Source organism: Struthio camelus, chromosome 5 (genome assembly GCF_040807025.1).
Source record: "Struthio camelus isolate bStrCam1 chromosome 5, bStrCam1.hap1, whole genome shotgun sequence".
Classification (NCBI taxonomy): Eukaryota; Metazoa; Chordata; class Aves; order Struthioniformes; family Struthionidae; genus Struthio; species Struthio camelus.
In genome coordinates this window covers 26,995,971-27,019,566 of record NC_090946.1, presented here as the reverse complement: position 1 = coordinate 27,019,566, position 23,596 = coordinate 26,995,971, and the positions used below count along the sequence as shown (strand labels likewise).

At 37.1% G+C, this 23,596-nt stretch overlaps 1 protein-coding gene and 2 long non-coding RNA genes across 7 annotated transcripts in view; 1 reads left to right on the top strand and 2 right to left on the bottom strand.

The window, feature by feature from the left end:
* Positions 1 to 23,596, bottom strand: part of LOC104146357 (uncharacterized) — a 36,583-nt gene that overhangs the window by 3,634 nt on the left and 9,353 nt on the right. The window contains exon 7 of one of the 3 annotated variants that reach the window (XR_011141406.1): positions 15,614 to 16,045. The exons of 1 other annotated variant lie outside the window; for it this stretch is intronic. This is a non-coding gene — a long non-coding RNA (uncharacterized lncRNA). Of the gene's footprint in view, positions 1 to 15,613; positions 16,046 to 23,596 lie in introns of those variants that run through there. One more of the 3 variants, XR_011141410.1, reaches the window with a different exon arrangement.
* LOC138067447 (uncharacterized) lies at positions 959 to 11,332 on the bottom strand. The gene is made up of 3 exons (XR_011141412.1): positions 11,161 to 11,332; positions 9,676 to 9,787; positions 959 to 3,022 (listed from the first exon to the last, which is right to left on the bottom strand). It is a non-coding gene; the product is annotated as an uncharacterized lncRNA (long non-coding RNA).
* PRRG4 (proline rich and Gla domain 4) lies at positions 11,328 to 23,595 on the top strand. Of its 3 annotated transcripts, XM_068945258.1 has the most exons (7): positions 11,451 to 11,490; positions 11,991 to 12,235; positions 12,352 to 12,464; positions 15,398 to 15,561; positions 16,823 to 16,871; positions 17,632 to 17,767; positions 18,441 to 23,595. In XM_068945258.1, exons 3-7 carry the CDS (start codon positions 12,362 to 12,364, stop codon positions 18,667 to 18,669), a joined length of 681 nt encoding a protein of 226 aa, XP_068801359.1. In that variant the 5' UTR covers positions 11,451 to 11,490; positions 11,991 to 12,235; positions 12,352 to 12,361; the 3' UTR covers positions 18,670 to 23,595. The 3 variants fall into 3 exon arrangements, with proteins under 3 accessions (XP_068801357.1, XP_068801359.1, XP_068801358.1); XM_068945256.1 differs by lacking the exon at positions 11,991 to 12,235 and having other exon boundaries at positions 11,328 to 11,490; XM_068945257.1 differs by lacking the exon at positions 11,451 to 11,490 and having other exon boundaries at positions 11,786 to 12,235.

The following is a 23,596-nucleotide window of genomic DNA, read 5'->3' as shown; positions in this document are numbered from 1 at the left end:
CATACGACAAGAAATTTTTGGTCTTCTTACCTTTGACTTTTAAATCCCTTTAAATTCTAACATCTTTTTGGAAAGACCTGAGACTATAGAATTCCCTTGGTTCTTAGGAGGAGCTGTATGTGCACTGCTTCTTGCTGTGGATATATTCTGATTTTTTGAACTGTGTCACACTCACACAAGACACTAGCAAAAAAAAAATCCCCCAGTAATGGCTAATAAAGCTCAATTACTCAACCTGTTGCAGAATTAGTCCTGATCAAGAAAATCAATCAAGCATATACTTACATTTCAGCTTTTTGTGATCAGCAACACCCTTCACAAGTTAAGTACATAACTAAGTGCTTTGCTGAATGCTCAGCATCAAGACAGATTCAACCCCCTGAAACGTCTACCACAAGTAACAAATTTCAGTACCTTACTCCGAGGTTTTCCCAGTTTTTATCTGAACTGTCTTCCTGAAAAGGACGTTAACACAATATTGTAGTTGTTCTTCCTTTCATTAAGGACATAAATTGCAGAAGCCTAGCCACACTGAGCATAGTTAGCTAATGTCTCACTCATGCAGACAGTGCTATTAAAAAAAAAAAAAAAATCAAGCTGCTTATGTAGGTAAAATAATCATGGCCGTCAGATAAAAAAATAATTTCCGGTACTGTAACTCTGACATCACATCCTTCACATATTTCATATGCATTTTTCAAATACCTTAAAGTAACTTGTTGACTTTATTCTTCGGTTATAAAATTCAAGTATATTCCTAGCATTAAAAAGAAAGTATCAGAATCAAAACAACTTTTAGATAAAAACAAGAAAACATCTTCTGTATGCATGTCACATGAAAAAAGGATCTCTCTTTACAATGCTAAAAATCAAATACTAGAAAGGTAAATAAAGTCAGTTCCAATAATTTATTATTTTTAAAAGTTTTTTTTTTTTTTAAATCTTTTTTGTTAATGAAAAGTTGTACCTAGCAAGTACCATCAACTTCAATGGATGACTTTAATGGGAACAGCATTAGATCACAACACTTGCATATACTGATATCTAAAAACCAGAGAGAGAGATTTAAGTCTCTCTCAATTTTATTTTTCATGGCTGCATAATACAAAATAACCTGGTGTAAGAGATTGGCGGGGGTGAGGAGGGGAAAAAATCAAGAGACTGGCTGACTGGATTTGTTACATTAATTTCTTAATATGTGAAGGAGTGGATTACCCCTCTAACAGCAATAGGAAATTAGTTTCTTTATTTCTTCATTAAGACTGTGGGAGGGAAATTAATTTTCTACTTTGGTTTTCAAATTAATTGAATATATCTTTATTAAAGTGATAAATATATACACTTACTTTTTGGTTGACAGAATTCTCTAAATTAATACTAAATAGACATTTTCAAAGCAGTTTGGTACCATGTGTTTGTTTTTTGTTTCATTTTCTGATGTTACACAAAATCAATTTCTTTCCTATTTTTAAGTCCAGTAAATACTATACTATCTCGAGGAAAAAAAGCATCTGAAAACAGTTTTTCTAGCCTCATTTTTGTAATATTGGTTGAATAGTGTATTGTTTTGGTCTTCACTTCTTCATACTCTGACCATATTAATTTCTACCTACATTCTTACAGTCTTTAACATGTGCACTTAAGTGGTTATGGCTTCACATAAAAAATATCTGCATCAAAAATTGTCTTTTGATTGTTCTAACAAGAAATAATATTTCTTGCAAGTATCATCCACTTAAATCTAATTTCAAAGAATAAGGCAAGTACTTTGAGGTACATAGATGTCTCCCAGTGAGCACTGGCCCTTAGACAAATTTACCAAGCATCTGAGAAAGTCACCTTATTCCCTATGCACTCAATGCTTTTTCATCTGCTTGTATTGTAAATGTATTTATAATGTAAAATGTATTTCCACTATTGCATCATTATATTCTTTTATTTAAACTCTTTAGTACTTTTTATGCAAAGTCAGCCACTACAAGTGAGCCTATACCAAAGGAATTTTAATCTAGCTTGTTGCATAAATACTATAATCACTTTATCTAACATCTTTCATATTCAAATTGAAAACTAAGTCAAACATTTTTCTGAAACATTTTTCTTGAGCACTTAAGTATTGGAACAAACTACTAATAGCAATAGTGAATATGCTGTCTCTCAGTAACTCCAGATAAAGACTAGATGCCTTAGCCAAAGCTCTGGGCTAAATAAAGAATTATCACAGTGGAATTCAAGAGCTTATAACTAAAGAAAGTCAGATTTGTTGGTCCTTTTGGATGGTCAAATCCTTCAGGCCCTTTTGTCCTAAAGGCTAAGGGACTATCTGTAAAATACATAACAGAGCCTCCTACGACTTAATTTTCTCAAGTGCTAATCAGTTGGATTAAACAGAGAACGTGATTTCTCACCACTCACTCAATGAGGGTTTAAAGTCCTGCTATTTTATGGGGCCTCTGCCTCCCTGCACAAATGCATAATCATGTTCAAAACTGTATCAATGTAGACACAAGTTATCTTAGTTTTTTTAAACCTAATTGTTTGACTTTGCAACTTCTACCGTCTTTAACATGAGTTACTGTGTTATTCTTTTCTAAAAAACTTAGAAAGAAAAAAACTACAAAATAATTCAGAAAACAATTATTTTTGTGAACTCACACTGCTCCTGTGCTGGCTTGAAGCCACTAGAAAACAATGGGTCCAACATTTACTTTGCTAGATTCTTTACAACAGGGGAATATTGTGCATCTATCAGAAATCATGAGTTATCTCCTTCAGTCGAGTGTGACATGATGCTGACTGCAATACAGGGCACAGCTAAGTCGTATGTCACGTTCATTCCATAAAGAAGTCTGGCAAAACAGAGGAGACTTGCTATAAACCTAAAATCAAAGTCCAAACCTCTACCACCAATTCCCCAGTGAAAGCCATCAATTTACCTGTTTAGTAAGATCTGTAAAGGTCTGGAGTCTTGATTGTCCTAGGCCTTGTTAAATAAGGGTTCTAAAGTGCCCAGAACTAAGACCTGTGAGTAAAACAGTCGAAATTTTACATTTGCAGGTCTTCTGGTTCCTGATTCAGTCCATCTTTCACTAAGACAAGTAGAGGATATAAAGAACATCGCTATAACCTGTTGTCTTACAGTAACTCATTTGCATGCCCATATACAATAATGATCACTCTTTCTGTAGTCACAACAATACCCAGTTCAACTCTGGTCTTAAGAGCAGAAGCAACTCTGATTCAAGGCTAACCTCCAAGTTGGAATTTCTTCTTAACACCTTTAGGTACCCCTTACCATAGCTAAAACTGGCACACAAGGTTGAATGCTCCTGGGGGAGGGAGACAACACACTGTTATTATTACTATTATGTGCATAAGGCAGCAAGCTATAATCCAGCTTTCAAATTGTAACAGACCGTTAAAAAGGTGGGGAAAATATACTAACATCCATCAAAAGAATACATCAAAACTATAAACCAGGAAACTAATTCAAAATAACGCATGGAGTAAAAGTTACCTGTATTGATAACGTTTGGGTGGCAGGAATTAAACATGCGAAAGTAGGAACGTCAGCATTTGTGACATCCCAAAAAGGCTTTTGGGAATGGGCAAACAGCATTGTTTAAACTGGGTACCAATGAACAGAAATATGTCTATAAAATACATTAAAATCAACAGATCTCAAACCTTCATTTCCACAACACAGAAGTAGGTTGCTTTATTGTTTTTAATATGAAGATGAGCCACTGCATGCGTGAGGTAAACATGCCACTATACAAAAACACAAAACCAAGTAGCTGAAGTGTTACTTTGTGTAAAAGAATTGGGATCTTGTGGCAGTGCTGAATCTTAAGCTGGTTAAATTAGCGACAACAGAGAGTCTTTAACTCTCACCAGCATGGGCACATTCAGATACCTATTTGTATCATTATATCAATGTATTTAATGGACTAGTTATGTCCTGAGGAACACAAGATGAATAGAGAAAGCGATAAAGTACCTTCGTTACCTGTCCCACAAAGTCATTCCTGTTACATTATAAAATTGCAACTGTAATTGTAAACTGTAAAATTTCTTGAAGAAAGAAACGACAATTCTAAATACCAAAAAAACCCATCTGAAAAAAATATACACAAAGATAGGAAAACTGTTCTCAGACCTGAGCAATCGATGAAAAAAAGTGTTACACAGTACTCCGATATTTAATGATTTTTCTCAAATAATGAGAAATGCCTGGTTTTCAACGCTTTAAAGTCTGGAATATAAAATCAAGTAAAGGGCTATACCTCAAACTATTTTTAATTAAGTTCCCATATATATTACAAAACAAAAAATTACTTTTATTACTTGCACCGTTTCGTACTTTTAGTTTCCATTCAGCCAAAGCAGTATTTAAAAAATAACTGCACTTATCTGAAGAGGAGACAAACCAAGGAAAGATCTAGATTTTTCACCAACTGTGAAATTACAAGAATTTGTGGTTCCAAATATCACAACAACAGCAACACTGAAATCTTTCTTCTGCGAAAGGAGATTCACTAATTGCAGTATTACATATGTTAAAAAATCTGCTTAACTGGATAACTGAGCTACTAGATCATGCATAAATACTACTGTTAGTGGTGTAGCTATTTTCAATAGCTATGCACACTGGCAAAACATGGCTGTTGTAAAAAAAAAAATTTTTCAATTAAAGCAGAAGGCCAAATTACCTTTGCAATCCTTGAAAGACAGCAACTTCTTAAGCTGACTGGCCTAAATGATTACTTAGAGCTTACTAATAACTTCCAACCTAAAAATATTACTTATTTAAAAGGTAAAAATAAGTTTCATTCATCTTCAACAATCAAAAACTCCAAACACAAACTTATTCCCTGGATTAAACTCCAAAGATAGAAAACCTCCCACATAGTCAATGGTGATATGTATTTGCAAAAATCAGCCACCTCTTTTCATGGGCTCCACCCCAATTCAAATCAATTGAATTCAGGTGAGTTCTTATAATGACGTTATTCCCCATCAGATAAAACAGAATACAAGTAAATAAGTAAATAACAGAAAAAAAAAAACATTACAGCTGATCTCCTTACTAGTTAATAGGAAGTTCTTGTTTGGCTGGTCAGATAAATAACATCTTAATTATAGATAAGCAGATTATAGGAATTATTAAGCAAAGCATATATTGAACAAAAGCAAGAATATCTCAAAAATATATTCTTACAGGATAATTCAATATACTTGTTTAATCCATTCCACCGGAATAGTTCTTCTCTTTGAAAATTGCTGACAAGAAAATGGTAAAATGCAACAGAGAGGAAGAAGCAGAACAACTTCTTCACCTGTTTTGATAATTTGATTCACAGCTTGCTAAAAAAACATTCAGTGAGTCCACCCAGCATTTTAGTTAACATGATGTTAACCATAATTTGCAAAGACAAAATGCAATGCAGGTTTTGCCCAGAGAAACAACATATTAATGCATGGAGAAGTAAAACCAAATTTCATCAACACTATCTCGTTTTTTTTTTCTACTTTTCCCACTACGGAAACTTAAAGAAGCAGAGCAACAACAAAAAAAAAATCTGGATGAAAACTCAATAGCAGACAAGATCCCAACTATCTCAGGAAAAGAGTCAATGGCAAAACAAGTAAAGAATCAAATCACCAAAAATTTCTCTTCCTTAGAAAAGGAAATCTGTGATCCAGCCCATGATTAAAACAGCAGAAAGCAGAACCTCTTCCAATGGTGTAACTTTTATGAACACTTCACATTTGACAGACTACTATCAATGCTGCTGACTGTTTCAATTGCCTCATATTTATGGAGCTGGACTACACACAATTTTCTGATTTTATCTTCTAGAAGACTCTTGAAAAAGGCCCTGCAACTCTACATCAGAGCTCAAAAACAAACTCCTACCCTCACAGCTCCAATAAAACACCAACATTCTCCTCTCCCAGGCCTTAAAACAAAAAAAAAAAGGCTCCCCAACATCCAGAAGACTCTTCATGTCTCAAAAACCTACATTGAAAAATTTATAGGAATTTTATAGGAAATTTCCTCAAATTGCTACTCTTGAGCCAAGGCTCAGTTACATCCTCAATATATAACAAAATCTTTACAGAAATGATGCAACACAAGACACCTGCTTGCTATCCTTGCCACAATACACATTATTAGCCTGCACACCAGTAAGTCACACAACAATGGGATAAGAATACCACGAATATTTAGAATACAAGACCAATGCTTCCAACCCGAATTTATCTACTTGCTTCTTAGTGCAACTTCCTGTTCAACAATGGCAGCACAGTTACGTTACTTCACCTACAAATAATCTGAAAACACAGTTTTACCAGAAAACAAAACATTTTCAAGATACCTTTTATAAAGCTTAGCCTTGTACAGTTAGCAAATTCAGATTCTCAGCAGGAACATTCAGAAAAAGAAATCAAAGTAGACCTACAAGAGTAAGCTGAAAGGCCACCAGAGAACTCCCTTAGTGTGAATAAGAAAATAAATTATGTACAGGACATAAATTGTTCAGAGAAATATGTTACTTATTTGAAAAAGTAATGCAACAGAAATAGATAAAGAGTTACCTATTAACCTCACTGCATTCAGAAACGTTTTGAGCAGCTGACTGAGTAGGACTCTAACCATATTAAATGAGCAGCAGTCAGTGTCCTTGTTGGGAGCAGATGACTCCCCAGCTGGGAGCATTGGGCCATTACTGAAATCAGAGTGGATATTTGCTTCCCTAATCAGTACTGATGATATTTCCATTCCTTTTCAAGTATTGAATATAGGAACAAGTATACCTGAAATTCAGTCCTGAAATTCAGGCTTTTACTGACAGTCTGTACAACTGCATTTAGTTAACTAACTTTCCCATACAGATTTACATACTGCCATTGACAAACTTTGTTAACTGAACGTGTAATTGCTTTTGTTATTTATTTGCTACTACAAGTGTTCACCATTATTTCTGAACAGTAAAATTCATCTTAACATTTAAGTGGTTAATAATTAAATATTCTTATTAGGTATGTTTTTTTTTTTTTTTAATCTTTAGGAAAAATTTTGCCTCTTTCTGAAACCTAACAACTGAAATTAACATATGAACCTGTCCTTAAAATCTTAGGTTATTCTTGCTATTAAAAATAAATAAATAGCTTAGAGAAAGCTCTCATTTTTCTCATAGATTTTTCTTGTTTTTCCCCTACACAGCCATAAGACATTTATGCTACTATTGTTTTTAATAGAAAAGTCACTAACTCGCCTTTGAAAAAGATGAACAATAACCTTAATAGATAGATAGATTCTATGGTCAGAATGACAGTTTATCGATGGATTCCCTCCTCACAGCTCCACAAAGGCTCAAGACCAACACCTAGAAGACTCCTTCATATCTTCTGGGGATGAAATGCTTAGCCTTAATTAAAACCATGGAATGTTGATGTGTATAACAGAAATTTAACTGCATTTAAAATACACTTAAAATTATACTATAGTATAATTGCTATAGTATTCTTTTCTCAAAGATGCAAGTCAAGCAAGGTATGTCAATCACTACGATATACTTTATTATATCTTTTATTAGACCAAACAATATAGCTGGAAAAAAAGGCCCATTTACAGGAAGGCATAAGGGAAAAATCGGGGTGTACTTGAGAAAGTATTTGTTTTTTCCAAATATAAGTCTAGTATAACCCTTTCCAACAGCATCTGCTACATGGAACAGGACGACAGGGTTATCTAAGATTCCAAAATGCTTCACTCATATTAATGCGCTTATTACTGAAGGTGGTGTTCTAATAACTTTGATGTTAATTGTATGAAAACAATAGTTAAAATCTAAGTTATGTCAGATTACCCAAGGCATTACTTGCAGGTCAAGCTACAGCACGCTTGGACAGAAATTAACAAACATGAGAACTTCAAATATGGTTTTGTATGAAGGACAAATGTATACCATATGATTCAGGAAATTAAATGCAGCAATACAAAGAATCAGTCAGATGCACACATTTTCAAGAACCACTAGAGGGGGTCATTCTCAATCATACAATCACGTACTTTCCATTAGTGAAATAAAAAACAGTTCCATCTACAATTTGTCATTTTACATCAACTGAGAAAGATTCCATGATGAACTGAAAAATAATTAAAAGAAATTTAGTAATCAAAAAGTTATGGTAGGATATATTTGTATACTGGAGTGAGAGAAAGGGCACTACTTTCTTGATTTTATATCAGTCAGAAGGAATTTCTTGATAGCACAGTCTGAATGGGACATTGTATAAAAGGAATTACAGGCATTCCTGACCCAAAGTCCTCCTAAATAAGAAATCAGTAAAGTATATTGTCCTTTCCTATACTAAAATAAACATACTGCTGTTCATTTGCAGCAACATATGTAGAATTGAATAATTATTGCATAAACATCATAGAACGACATCACCCTCCTCTTGTGAGGAGGTAGGTAGTTCTGACTCAATTCTTCAGCAATATCTTAACCAAGCATCATCGTGAGGACTGAAGTTAAAAATACAGGTGCATAAACATATTAGCTAGTAAAGTCAGCACATTAGTAATGTTTTTAGAAATATGAATTTATATTCACCCAAATGTTAAAAGCAAGTGATGTAAATTAATTGCTTATTTTTCAGCTCTCAAAAATATCTCTAATTACACATCACTATATACTGTTTACCAGTATTTATCCAGAAAGGTGGAACAAAATGACTTCATATCTTTGCCAACAGTCCTGTCGTTTTATGAGCTTCCCCATTGCATAAATTGCTAAACCAAACTATTTTATCTGAACAAATAATTCAAAAATAGGGAAGTAATGTACAAAAGCCACTCATCGTTCTGCTGTGCTGCAAACTGCATATACACAGGAGATACTCGTTTTATTTATTTGAGGCATTTGCTGCTGGTTCTGGATAATAAACCAGAACTGAAGCATGCTTTTAGTCATATAGCTACTGTATAACCCTAAGATTTTAATATTTCCTTATACAATAATTAACTTAAGCTGTGTACACTGTCATCTTCTACATACCTGCTGCTACAGCGCTGCTTTAAAGAGCAAACCGGAGTCTTAAGGTTGGGATAGCAGAAGTTCAGGGACAGTTCAGGGAAACAGAGGTGGCTCTTACGCTGGTGATGACAGAGCCCATCCCTACCTGCTTGGCTGGATGAACCTTGCTGATGTCTTTCTTCATGGTTCCGTCTTAACAGAGATGGAGTGATGGCAAACACACAACAAAGGCTTATCTCATTTGTAAAACAGAGGTAATAACTGTAAGACTCATGCACACGTGTTATAACATTTAACATTATATATTACAAAATGTAACAACTTTTCAATAATTTTTCTGTAAACACTGTATAAGCATGTCTCAGTGCACACTGGTAGCCCTCTCTGATGCAGGTACAGCTGGGTCCAGGAGTCACTCTTGCCTTGAGGATAGCGTGCCTCAGAACTTTATAAACCACGATAAAATCATTTTCTTTCTCTCTTACTAATGACATTCAGTGGTGGCATAACACAACGGAGGTTTGCTTTTTGCTTGTACAAAACAGGTAAGTAACTACATGCTTCATACAAAGTTGTTACAACATGAACAAAAAATTCCATATACACAGGCATATGCTTTACTTACACTTAAATGCAGTACGGAGTACTTGTGCATTCATGCCATTGCGCTGTAGCTCTCAGCAGGGAATTTGTTGGTTGTCACCATGCTCACAGAGACAGTCACGTAGGAGCTCAGGCTGAGCACAGAGTAGGGCACACAAGAGGAAGTTAAAAGGTCCTTGACCAGATAGTGGCCATTTCTTCTGTTTTCCAACATGTAGCAACTAAGTACTCTCATCTTGTTAGTACTACCTAGATAATGAACAACCTACATTGCTCTTTTCCTGTACAATATTTTCTCTTAATCCTCCACTGTTGTAAGTACATACACACAATCCTACTACAAAATTTTCTGTTGAGATCCCCACCAGCTAAAAAGCGTGAGAGCCACCACAATTCATAAATTATATATTCATCAAGCATCTCTTAACTGAAAGGTGTTGGTGTCATACAGTAAACATTTAACTACAGTCATCATTCCTCCAAACAGTTCTCCTGTCTCACACATTGGAAGTTTTTATTTTTCTGTTAAGGATTTCTGATAACTTCCACTGGCATTATCCAATGCCTTTCCTCCATCTGTATATACAAATCACTCCACCACTTAAATAAATAACACAATCCAAGTCACTACAGGACATTCTGCTAGCACAAACACAAATCACTCTCAATCCCCAGATTTCCTTTAGGAAAATCATCCCACTCCTGTGTCTCAAAAGTTTTTTTGGTATGCACTCTTTAGCACAACCCCCAGATTCCCCACTTACTTATTAAACAAGGAGTTCTGGTAATAGTAAACCTAAGTACTTTCTTAACCTTTCCCCTTCAAAGGCTTTTCAAGTACCTCTTGTCTTTGCTAAGCGCCATATTGCCTTTGAGAAAATCCTCTAAGGCACATACAAAGTACTCAGCTTACTCTCTCCGTGTTCCTCGGAGAAGCCAAAATAGCCGCAGTTTGACCTGCTTGAACTGTGCCAAGCCGCTCCTCTGCCCTAGGAAGGCGGGAGTGAAGGAGGGCCCTTAGAGTAGGCGTGTGATAACTGACAACGACACCACGCATTGCAGGGAACCACGTTTGCCACTTTGCAGACCTTTTGCCATACAACCTAAGTTTTGCTTGGCTAACGAAATAATTATTTTCACATACATGCGAACACAAAAAATTGTATTTTTCCTTCTTTATGCAGGATGAGCTGTCTGGCTATAAAAGCCTGGTGGACACAGAGCGCTCTACTCTGACAACAGATAAATAATTAATTGTAGATAAGCACCTAGTTACAAGGCACGCTGCCTCATCCCCACAGGGGAGGCACCCCACTCGCTGTAGCTCATGTTCAGCAGATGCCCTGCCATTACAACACAGGCGTGACATCTGAGGAGGAAAAAGCCACCAGGTTTTCAGCACCTTCATTAACCCCGTGATGAAAAGACAGTTTTAGCAGTAAAAGGTCACTAGATTTTCCTTTGGAGTCTCTCTCGAACCGGCAAGGCAAGACAAAAAGGTTGCTACCTGGTCCTCACAGGGTTGCCCAGCTGGAGAGAAACGCAGATTTCCCGAAGCGAAGCGCCGGCCCGGGCCCCGGCCGGCGAGCTCCGGAGCCGGACACCACAGGTCGCCCCCCCCGGGCCGAGGAGCGCCGCTGCCGCCTGGCCGGCGGCCCTAGGAGCCCTCGGCCGCCTCCCCGCGCCCCACCGCCGGCCTGGCAGGGGGCGGCCCGGCCCGCGGGGCGGCTCAGGTGCGGCCTTGTGACTCCGCCGCGCCCTTTCCAGGAAGCGCCGCGCAGCAGCCAGGCAGGTGCCGCGCACGGTCGCTGCCCCGGAGCCTCGGTGGCCGGAGCAGGTAGGGACAGCCGGCGGGCAGCGGGCCGGGGACCGGCTGCGCCAGGGCACAGGGGCAGCCCCGGCGCCGGGCGGGCGGCGGACGCTGCGCGGCTGGCGCCCCCCGCCGCCCACCGCACCGCAGCCGGCCGCGCCGAGCCCGCTCCCACAGCGGCCGTTGGGGCCCTGGGCAGCCGTTGGGGCCCTGGGCGGCCGTTGGGGCCGTGGCCGCCGCCGCAGATCGCCGTTTCCCTCGGCCACCGCGGTTTGCGCGGGTCGCGCGCCTCTTGACCCCGTTCGGCCTAGGGACAGGCTCGAAGGCGATGCCTTGCTGCCTGCCGTCTCTTCGGCAGCCCTCTTGGACGGGAGAGTACGGGCCCTGCTCAAGACTGTTAGGCATGAGCGCGCTGCTAATCGCTTTCTCCCGGGCCAGAAGTGGGTGACTCATCACTGGGCAAGGTGGTTTCTCTTCGTGCGTTTCTGTAGCGTAACTTTTATAAACCACTGCGATTGGTCTGGCAGCAAAATGATAGCTATCTAAACTTTTGGAGCCCATCTGAAGTGATCTTTCCCTGTAACGATGACCTGGCAGCTAACCTGGTTTAAATGGTTGAACTTTGTTTAACCATTCTTCCAAGAGAAGAGAGGGTATTGCTTTGCTGAGAAAGACCGTGATGACTGTCTGTGCGGACGTTATGCAATGAAAACTTAAAGACATGCAGGACCAGTTTGGACTGGAATTTTTCTTCTATTAATCTAAATTGCATGTAGGTACTTGTGTTAGATGACTTCATGTATAAGATTCATTCAAGGTTCATCACTGACACTTTAGAGGATTGTTTTGCCTTGTTTTTTTTAACTCAAGATAGTTTCCGTCTGACAGATACCACGCCATGTTTGTGTTTTTGGTACTGCTGGGTCAGCTACATGTGATGGTGTTTGCATTTCCTCATTGCACAGGGAGATTAAATAACCTGAAGCATGAATGGAAAGAAGGTAACTTACTTTTCATGCAAACTTTATGCTTTCTAAAATAAAACTGTATCTAATTTGCTTCTATGGAGAAATCTTTTTATAGGTGTGTAAATACTAGGGATTTTTTACCTCATCAGAAGTTATTTTAAATTGTTTTATTCTTAGTTTTAGAACATTTAGATATCTTTTGCTAAAATGACTGATAATTGACTTGGCTGTCAGTTGTAAATATTTATCAGATGCAGTAGTAAGTGGAGACTGACCTTTCTCTAGGTCTCTGGATGCTCGTTACTGATGTAAGCAGAATCCTCTAAGCACTATCTGTCCAAAACAAAAGTTTGAAATCTGTATTAAGAGAGTACTACTTTGATACTATTTGAGCACATCACATCACAGTTACATTTGCATTCTAAAATTGGTTTGCATTTGAAAGGATTAATTTTCTTGTTTTCTGGTATTCAGAAAATATATCAATCATCTAAAATGCCCTTATAACACCTTGAAAGAAATATAATGCTGCTATTGCAATTCTCCACTTTGGAGGGAGCTGAAGAGGAATGGAAGTAAAACCACATGAAGACCCCAAGAAAGAATGAAGCACTATGGTGCTGAGCAGTGTGATACTTTCAAGCATCATGGCATCATAACACAATTCATAAGCTAGCTGTCCAATCTCCTCAGTGGATAAGAAATGCTGAAACCTTAAAAGGGACTTAAAATCATATGAGCAGGGAACTACTTCAGGGCAGTGTGCTGAGCAGAAACATGGCCAGCAGAAAATTGCTTAAGACGGGTTATTTATTAAAATCCATATTGCTCTGGGGCATAAAACTGACTGTTGCCGGGCTGCCTTCCCTTTGCATTCACAGAACCCTCTGTGAAGCCTCTGTAGAGGCTTCATCTGATGAAAGCCTTGGATCACTCTTTATTTAAAGACAGAGTTGGAAAGAGGGGCCCCAACTCTTTTATCCAATAATTTAGCAAGGAGACCACTTGCCAAGAGTATAGGGTACCTGCACTGAAAGGTTACCCCTTCACCATTTTCTGAACATCTTTTACCACCAGAGTGACTTTATTTAGCACTTTGTATGCACATGTTTTTAACCAAATGCTAGGCCTCTCAGGCATGGGAGAGGATTCAAATTCACCTTTTTCACCCTCCATATACTATCTTAACCACCATGTTGTTGGTTATTTGGACGGAGGGATAGGTGCACTTTTGACAAAGTGAAAAAAGTGCAGTGGATAAGGACTCTGAATGAGAAGGTGCATATCCCAGGTTAGGACTAGGAATTAGAGGTCATAGGTGCTACACTGTGCTCCAGACAGCCTGCTTATGCACTTCACATTAATTAAAACATATGCATTATCTTATTTAGGTTAAATATTTTTAATACAGAAGTACAGCTAATACTACTTAAATGGTAACAAACGAAGCACTACTAAAGATTTGTTTCAGAAGACTGAAGTTAACTCTGATGTGATTTGTATTGAACAAAGATATTGATAATACTTCTCTCTACGCAGCTCTTGCTTTTCCACTCACATATTTTGGATGAAGTCTTTCTCTCTAGTTACTCTTAGATACAGCACAAATATTTGAAGCTTAGATTTTCTTCTAATTGCTTTAGAATAACAGATTTCCCCTCTTACACAAACGTGTGCATACGTGTGGCTCCTTTGAGTATTCTACCATATTAAAGGCCTAAACAACCAATATACAAGTTACACTGCAGTTTTCCTAAGAGTTTTTAGGTTTTGCAGTGGCATCTCAAAATGTTTTGCTCTCTAACAGTAACTACTAGGGTAAAAATTCCTGAATGATGTGATGATCTAGACAAACAAGCTAACAAGAGCACAGAACTAAATTGTAGTTGAATAACTTCATTCTTACTCTCATCTCTTTTTTTTTTGGCTGTCTGGCTTGGCATGTAACAATGCTGTTTCTGCATTACACTTGCAGAAATAATCCTCTAGTCATCTTGCTTAACCAAATAGTCTGAATTTCTTGGAGTACAGATTAGACCTTCACTGAAAACCAAGCCAGAAAACTAGTTCTATCATATAAAGATGACTTCTTCACAAAAAGCTGTAGCAAGAACAGGCTAAAACTTGACTATGGAAAATGCCTGGTGAGGATGCATTCCTGTATTCTAAAGTCTTCTGTAATTTCACTAACCTTCTGAAATCTTGTCTTACAACTTACTCCATGCTCTTTATGGACTTTGTAATAAGCATAAAAGAAGAAAAGAATTAAATGTCTTCAGCAGTGTCTACTGTCAGTTACATTCCTATCATGGGCTAACTTAAATAAATATGGCAATATGCCAAGCTTTATGTAAAACTTCCTTCAGTCATTAGACATCATCACAACTGTGAAAGAAGGAGAACAAATGCAAAATGAATGGGACTCCCCTGTCATAATTTTAAACCCAAATTCTGTAAACAACATTTGGAACTCACAAACACCAGAATATGTGAAAGGAATGTATACTGAGGATTCTTTACAAAGAACAGGTTTTTTTTTTTTTTTTTTCCAACAGGTCTTCCTTTGTCTGGATTTGATTGGATTTCTGTTTTATGTGACAGTTACTTTGTTCTTAAGAGCTCTAGCAAAAAAGTGATGCTCACATGCCAGAAGGGATAATACCAAAACTTGAACTCCCAACAACTGTCATGAGAACCAAATTCTCTTGGCCAGTATAAGAAATAGATGAAATGCTTTATGAGAAAGGAAAATATGTCTATTTTGTATTGCATAGTTAGAAAGAACAGCTAGCAGCAAAGACATTTTAGGAGGAGAGCCTGACGTTTCCTTATACTGTACGTGGCTGAGAGGTGCTAGGGGAAGAAGTGGACTTTATAATACACTCCTTTGGGATATTAACCATTCTTTAAAAACACCAAATTTAGCTTTCCTAACTTGTTTTATATCAACTTGATTTTTTTCTTAGTGTTCACATCAGAAAAGGAGGCTAATTTATTCATTGGAAGACATCTTCTGAATAACAGATTTGATTTTGAAGCATTCACACCAGATAACCTGGAAAGGGAATGCTTTGAAGAGCTGTGCAATTATGAAGAAGCAAGAGAAATTTTTGAAGACCCTGATAAAACGGTAATTGTTCAAACTGAGTTTAGTATACTGAAGGTTATTGAATAAATGATTACTGTATTTAAATACTGCACCCCTTCAGAAAACAGCACTTAAACCAAGATGTTTATTTTAGAGTAAAAGTAGAGGCCCCAAATAGCTGGTGTTACCATGCTAGATACAGTACTCTTAAAGACTTTAGATAAGGGCTGCAATTAGGCGATCATAAATATAAACCTAACTCCAAAAGCACCACTTACGAATACATCCACATGCATTTTCAGAATCTCAGTATTTTTCTTGATAACTTATTAGAAACTTCTCAACATGCAGGTTCAATGTATTCCCTTTGTCCTGCTTATTAACTGGCTGATCTTGTGCCTGTGTCAAGCCAAATAAGTGCTTTAGAAGACAGCAGTACGTAGTAGTAAATCTACAGCTCAGCTGTTGCTGGGTGTTCCTGTGGCATCATCTTCTAAATTGCTACCTCTTTATGGATGGAAGAAGTCTGGTATGAAAGAGAGAGGAAAAAAAACACAGGAAATCTTTTAGTCCCAGTAGTGGAACACGACGATGGTTGGCTGAAAAATGGCTCTTGCTGCCTGCAGCACTAATCTCTTCATGACCCTAGGTATGTTCTGCACTGGCAGAAAGAGCAAGGAATACACACCTATTTTGAAGCTGGAAACAGCAGTGGTTTTGCAATTGCTAGCATTTTCCTAGGAAAACTAGGAAACTTATGTCAAAATCTTCCTGGAGTCTTTTGCTGGATAGCAAAAGTGAAGATTACAGCTAAATGCATTTAATGCTCAACAATCATGCAACATAAAAGTTTTTCTCTTAAATAAATCCTATTATTTTTCCTAGTTGATGTGAATTCAGATACTGTTCGTGCAAATATATGGTTCTTAATTACATGACTGTTTTCCTCATTAATACTCTTCCGTAGGGAATTCCAAAGATTAATTGTGAGCATTTTTTGGTGCCATAATATACAGTAACTGCTCTCTCTATATAATGTAATATTGAACAGTTAAATGCGTTGAGTTTTTTTCTTTCGCTCACTGGCATGTTCTTCTTTGTTTCTGTGAAATTATAATTTTTTTACACAAACTTGAATGTATGAGGAAAACAACCAATGATAAATAAGTACAAATCCATCAGTGAGAATTGCTCCTATCTGTGCCACGGTTAAATTTTGCCTGCAGGTACCATATTAAAAAAATTATTAATAAACCTGAGAGCTATGTATCTCTCATAAATCTGATCCTTTGTATTTTTATAGATGGATTTTTGGAAAGACTATTCAAGTAAAGGCCCTAAAACAAAAATAGGTAAGTCATCTTTTTATTCTCTTCTTATTCTTTTCTTACACTGCTGCATCTTGTGTTTGTTATCATAGCACATTTTTAAACATAGCACCATGCATTCAGTCAGCAAAACCATATTTAATCTTTTCACTGGAATTCATAGTGAACCTTGCAAGTATATTGCATTAGCTAACACACTAAAATGAATCACTGAAGTGTCTTCATTATGGAGGATCTGTTCTTAGTGCACATGTGAAATATGTATGTAGTTGTCCACTACTTTGTTCTATCATACAGTATGTCAGCTTTGCAGTAACTCTGTGGCTGCTTTCCATGGGTTTTGTTTCTAACTTTTATTTATTTATTTTTTTGTACTATTGGTATAACATTCTGAATCAGGTGCAGGGTCTTCTTGTGCCAAATGTTTTATAAAAAGAAGGTCAGTATGACTTGAGGAAGGATTTACAACCTGGCCACAGACACAAGTACATGAAGTAGCATTCAGAAGGCATGCAAGGAAAGACATCTCAACAGTTAGATGTACATAAAAGGGGAATGTCTGCTCACCTATGCTTTAAGCTGAATGTGAATGGTACACTTGGGTTGTATTGCACAGACACAACGGCTTGTCACTGCAGCCTAGACATCTACAGAAAGGAACTACCTTATATATAAGCACAGCAAAGTTAGTATTTCACAGTGTATACTGTATACCATCAAGTATATAAAGGGAGAGAACACCATGTTGTTATTCGTCTGAAAATAATCAATCTTTTATCTTCAGATGATGATACGCTACAAAAGATTAACGTTACAGGACTTCTCATCGGTCTAGTTGCTGCTGGAGTAATGTTAGTCATAATTGGACTGCTTATTTTCTACTGCTGCAAAAGTAGATGCAAATCAAGGCAACCACCAGGGTAAGGAATTTCACTATTAAAAAACAAAACAAAACATAGAACCCCAAAGCTTGGTTGCTAAAGAGTTTAAAAATCACCATGGGTTGGTCTTAATGTGTTCTCGGTGCAGCCAATGGGAGTTCTAGTTCTGCCTTTTCTGGAGGCAAAGTTACGTCAGCACTAGCAGTAGTTATGCTGAAGTTACTTAATCCCACAAAAACATAAAACAGCACTTGTGTGGCTGACATAACCTTCTCATTTGTATCTTCTGGGCTCCAAAATATTTTCACTAAAAAGTGGAATCCCTTTAATGGGTTGAGGCCTGCAGTGGAAAGTGTAGTGCATTTTGCTTGCTCTTAAAAGTAAGGTGTATGCCTTCATGGCATGTGGTCTTCTTTAGACGTAAAATGAAGGTTGGGAGAAATGCTGCTCTAGCAATTCTCTAGTCCTGCTTGCTCCCTTCATTCTAAATCGGAAAGAAATACAAGAGGATTCTGTGCTTTTTCTTCCCTATAAGTTTTCCATTACTGAACTGTTCTTACCCTGTGGTCTGGAGAGAGTATTTGGCTCATAGTTTTTATGATCATTCAAAGCAAGTTTGGGGATTTTTTTATTTTACAGCTCAGATTGTATATTCTTTCTTTCCTTTATTAAAACAGAAGCTGCCACTTATAATGCTGTGAACTTTGTTTAGGTACTTGGATTACGTACGAAATAGAAGACATAACTCATCTATCGTCTTCAGAAGAAATGAAGAGTTTTCTTTAAATCCACTTCCTCACAGAACTGATGATTCAGGACTACCAACTTATGAGCAAGCAGTTACTGCAGGTGGACAACCTGATGTGCCACCACCCCCTTACCCAGGGCCCACAAAAGGGGCAAAAGTGTTTAAAAAGTCTATGTCACTTCCCATCCCTTAGTCACAAATCTCCTTCTGGAGTAGTGGGGAATTACTGAAATATAATATATTTTTTTAAAGTGTGCTACCTTGCATATTGCAAGACAGTTTACAAAAAATGTCAGTTTTACAGATCTTCACCACAGCTAGGAGTGAGTGAAAATCCCATTTGGGAAAAGAGATGATCTGTTGCAAAAGTTATTGTGCTAAGAAGAGAATGTATAAAGAGCAAGTCTTGTACTGCCACCCTCTTCCACATGCACTTTGAGCCATCCCATCATACTATTGATGTTTTGTTAATAATTTAAATTTGTTTCTTTAGAAGGAACAGTATTTTAATTTCATTGACACTAACCATTTTTTTTCCTGACTGTTAATACTTTAAACCACCCTGAGAAATCTGCTTAAGTTGTTTTGATATATTCCCTTCATTGCTATGTGGATTTTGTTTTCATTCTAGTAATAGATTTGAATATAAAAATTATTTCATGGGTTGATCTTTCATCTATGTATGTATTATTGCTTCTAGATCACGTTGATTTGTTTTAGCCATTTCTGGATAACACACCGCTCAATTTGTGTACTTTTGTCATTATTATTTCAGATGAAAAGAAACCATATTACCATTTACCGATATTACTATTATTTTTTGCCCGTATTACTCATTTAAATTTTACCTTTTTCAAACGTTTGTTTGATATGCACTTCAACATAGTATTTAGTGCTGGACAAGTCCAGGATGAAGGGTATTTGGGGGGAGGTGCGTGTAGGTTTCTTTTATTTTTTATTTTTAAGCAAATAGCTAGAGATTTGTCCCTTGTTAAAACCACTTGGTATGCTTTATCTGGAAATTACCCAAGTTCCACAGATGATCTTCCTCTTGCAGTTGAAAAGTTTAAACGTGGAAAAAGCAGGTATCTTGGTTAGTGGAATAAAAAGCCAAACTAGCCACAGCAATATTCTGCATAAACACATATTGCCCTACTAGACTAACAAAGTGATACCTTTAAGTAGAACGAGACACGACAAATTAGATAAATATCCAGTATCCACAGAGCAACAGTTAAGAACTGCAGAGACTAACTGATTAATTTTATCAACACAATTTCTAGATCTTCAATTGTAGCCACCTTTAATTTTAAGTCATATTAAAATGTCAGTTCCCAATGTTATACAGCCTACAAAAACATTGCTGTCCCTTTACCTCCTGGTCAAACGGCATTATGGTGGAAAACACTTCTTGCAGCCACAGGAAGCCATGTTGGAGGGTCACACAAGCAATGTGCAGGGCTGGTGATTTCTGCATTAAGGTAGCTATAGTTGGACACCTAGAACAGAGTTCTGGCTAAATGCAATTTTAATGTAGAGGTTGAATATCTATATGTAACATTTTACTGATTTTTTTTTTGTAAACATGCTAGAACCTTACAGTGCTATTGAGATAGATGCAGATGATTGTTGTGAGTTTTTTAATCTATAAATGCTTTTGTAGAGATGAAAGTTCTCTGATCTTAGAAGATAAAAGGGTACATTAGAAGTGCTACATTGTGCAAGTTCTACCCTTTGAAAAGTGCATACAGCTCAGCTGACAGCAGTGGACACAGAACTGTTTTCTTATTCCTAAAGCTTTGGCATCAGATTTAGCTTTTGACAAGTCATTTATACCTCTCGGCAATTTCTTTCCTTTTGGCGGATGGCGGAATCTCCTCCTGGGGACACTGGGAGCTCAGTCCATTTTGGCCCTTTTTCTAAAAGTGTTTTGAAGCGCTTCAAGGTTGCTACACTGTAAGACTGAAATGAGTCAACTGCCTTGTGTGTGGTCACTTTGTTGATAACTGAAATACAGGGTTACAATGAAGCTATGGGATTATAAGGTTGCCTTTAGTGGTGGAACAGTTCTTCTCTATCTCCTTTTCATTTAGGTAACAAGTTTTAAATGTGTTAATCAGCAGCTCCAGCTATAGAGCTCACTTCTTGGGACTGAAAAATGACTAATGTAATGGGAACAACAGGAGAGCTTTCAAGGAAAGGAATGTTATAGGGTTCGTGAGAGTTGAGGATTTTTAAAATGCTGTTACAATGATGTATACATTTGGAAAAATCACATTTTAAATAAAATATATAAATTGCACAGAAATTTTTTTAATCACTTGAAGCTTGATTCTTCCTACTGCTACCTTCCTATCATTTGCAAATGATTCCATGCAATGTTGACATTCATTTTAAAAAAGAAACTAAGATTGTGTAGCTGTTTCATACGAGTACTGTAGCTTTTTGGTAGGAAACTACACCTTCTGTAAGGTACACCACTTCAAATGTGGTCAAAGAATTTGCACTTTGGACCCCGAAGATACTCAAAGCATCTACTGACTGAAACTCAAATACTGTTTGCATGTAACATCACAATTTGCAGGACACATTCCCTTGAACAGCAATTGTCTGGGCTGAGTTTATTTTATAAAATGACTCTTGGCTGAAAAACCACTCTTGCCCTGTATCTTCTCTCTTTTCAGAGCTTCTGATTCATCAGGGATAGCAGAGGAAAAAAAAAGAAAAAGAGGTGAACTACGGTGTTTTGTGAGTTAGTAAGTGTCATCACATTTTTAAGTTTTACATGCTCTTTTGTTTCAAAATGCAGTTGCTATTAGAATGTCATGGACAGCAAATGTAAGTCCTTAGGTGTGGAGAAGAGGTAGTTTTTTGAGGAACAAAGCAGCAATGTTTAATCCAATTTGTGTACAGACTTAAAAATATTAGTGTTTTGACTTTCAGGACTTTCTTTTCAAGGGCCAGTAGGAAAAGCAGTTGATTTTAAGTTAATTAACTGAGATCCACTATGGCAGTGGAAAACAAAAGTGCCTAAACCAAACACTAGGAAAAATTTTGTAGTACTTATGTTTAAACCTGTTCTGACAGAACAGAATCTGTCAGGGTATTTAATGCTATTAACCCATCGTCTTGAACATTTTCCCAAAACCTGCGTTCTGTATTGCCCTTTCATCATCACAGATGTTTAGAGCATGCAACTTTTTATAAATCAGGTTATGAAACAGGTAATTTAATATATAACTAGTCATGATAATTATAAATTATAGCACATAACTGAAGGTCAGAAAAGCTGTCTCTGGTTCTGCCAACTGAAAAATACATCACTTAAGCAAAAAGAGGTTCAGTGAAACAAGAACACCTAGCATATTATTAAGGTTTCTCAAATCCTCTGATGAATAGTCTTGTAAGCATTTAATATTTGTAGTATTAGTTCTTTTGTGATTTCATTAGAAGAGTAACAAAAAAAAAAAAAAGTACCACCACCACACGGAAGTGCACTTCCTCACTGTAGTTCAGGGAAGTATAGGCCATGAAATTGCTGCGAGTTTGATCCTCATCTTGTTAAGGTCTGTGGCAAACTTTTTATTGGCTTCAATTGAACTTCAAAGTAAAATAACTGATCACTCCAGGTAATAAGAATTATAATGCTCTGTCATTTAAAGTATATATACTGCAGTGTTGTTGCCAAACTTTATTTACAGAATATTCCATGGTCTTAATGATGTTTATTCACATAAAGTAGAATTTGTATGCATACTTAATACGGACAACACAGGAAGATTCCTTGTCCTTCCCTAGATTACCAGCCTTGAATAAGCTGCATTAATAACCCATAGGAGGTTATTAATGACACTGTTTAATTACTTTGTGATCTTGTGACTTGATTACATGTTCATTTAAAGCTTGTCTTTTATATATATTTTTAAGCTTTTCTATCTACAGTCTTATCTGCCAACAAAAGTTTTACCACAGTTCTCCTCGCTTGTTTCATGTGGTAGAGAACAGGAAGGAATCCTCAGGTTTAAAACCTATCTTTCAAACACTTCAAGCTTGTTCTGGCTATACTTCATTCCCATCATGTACAAGTCTATCACTATATGATTTTCATAGTCAAGAACTTACATATTCTCCCCTTCAAAAAATCTTAAGCATATCTTCTCAAATACCCGGCTCTTTATTCAGGTAGTAACTTCTGACTACTTTCAGCCTTTCCTGAATTGTGTAAACAGTCAATAAGATTAAGTAATAAGAGAAATAACACATTTCATTTCTCCTTCCGTCTATCTGACATAGCCTTTTGAATGCACTTGTTACTAGTCATATTTTAATCATACCTTCATGCTAAGTGCTGCAGTTTGGGGAGGTTTTTTTTAATCAATACTTAAAGTTCTGCCAGTCTCTACATTATCTTGCAAAACAATTTCCAATAAATATTTGCAGAAGTTAATCATAACAAAAGGGAAAATGCTAATTCAGCCTATAATAGAAAGTTAAAAACAAAATTGACAACCCTTTTGAAAATGTTTTTATAAAATTGGAAACAGCAAGCACTCTTCTTCATGCCTTATTGCACCAACAGAGGAGAAGAGTCCATGGTTTGTTTTCTTTTACTGTTGTCAATTTCTGCTCTTGACAACAGGTTCCTGCTTTACTGCTCTGTTTCACTTAAGCATCTGCTGTATGTGAATTTGAATTAAGGTTCTGAACTGTGAGCCACAGTCACTGAAGACTCCAGAGAAGCCAACTGAAACAGGTGTTGTACCCCTCAATCTTCCTTGACTCTCACCAGACCTTTTGTTGAGAAGATTTAATTCGACAAATGCTGCAGAAAAATATTCAGCTTCTTGCAGGGTTAGTGAAGCAAGCAGCATCACAGAGGATTGCAATGAGTACTAGAATAGGCACTAGATAGCAAAGCAGGAAGTAGGACTTCAGATTGAAATCACCACTACCAAAAGTAAAGTGCAGGTACACACTGTGCAATGAGAATAAACTTCTGCAGAGGCAGGAGGACAGATGAGGGCAGCTAGGTACAGCTAATGGTGTAACAGCACTATTGCAGACAGCCCTTCTGTTACGCCCTACTGCTATGTATTTATTAGCCTTAACAGAAGAGTAAA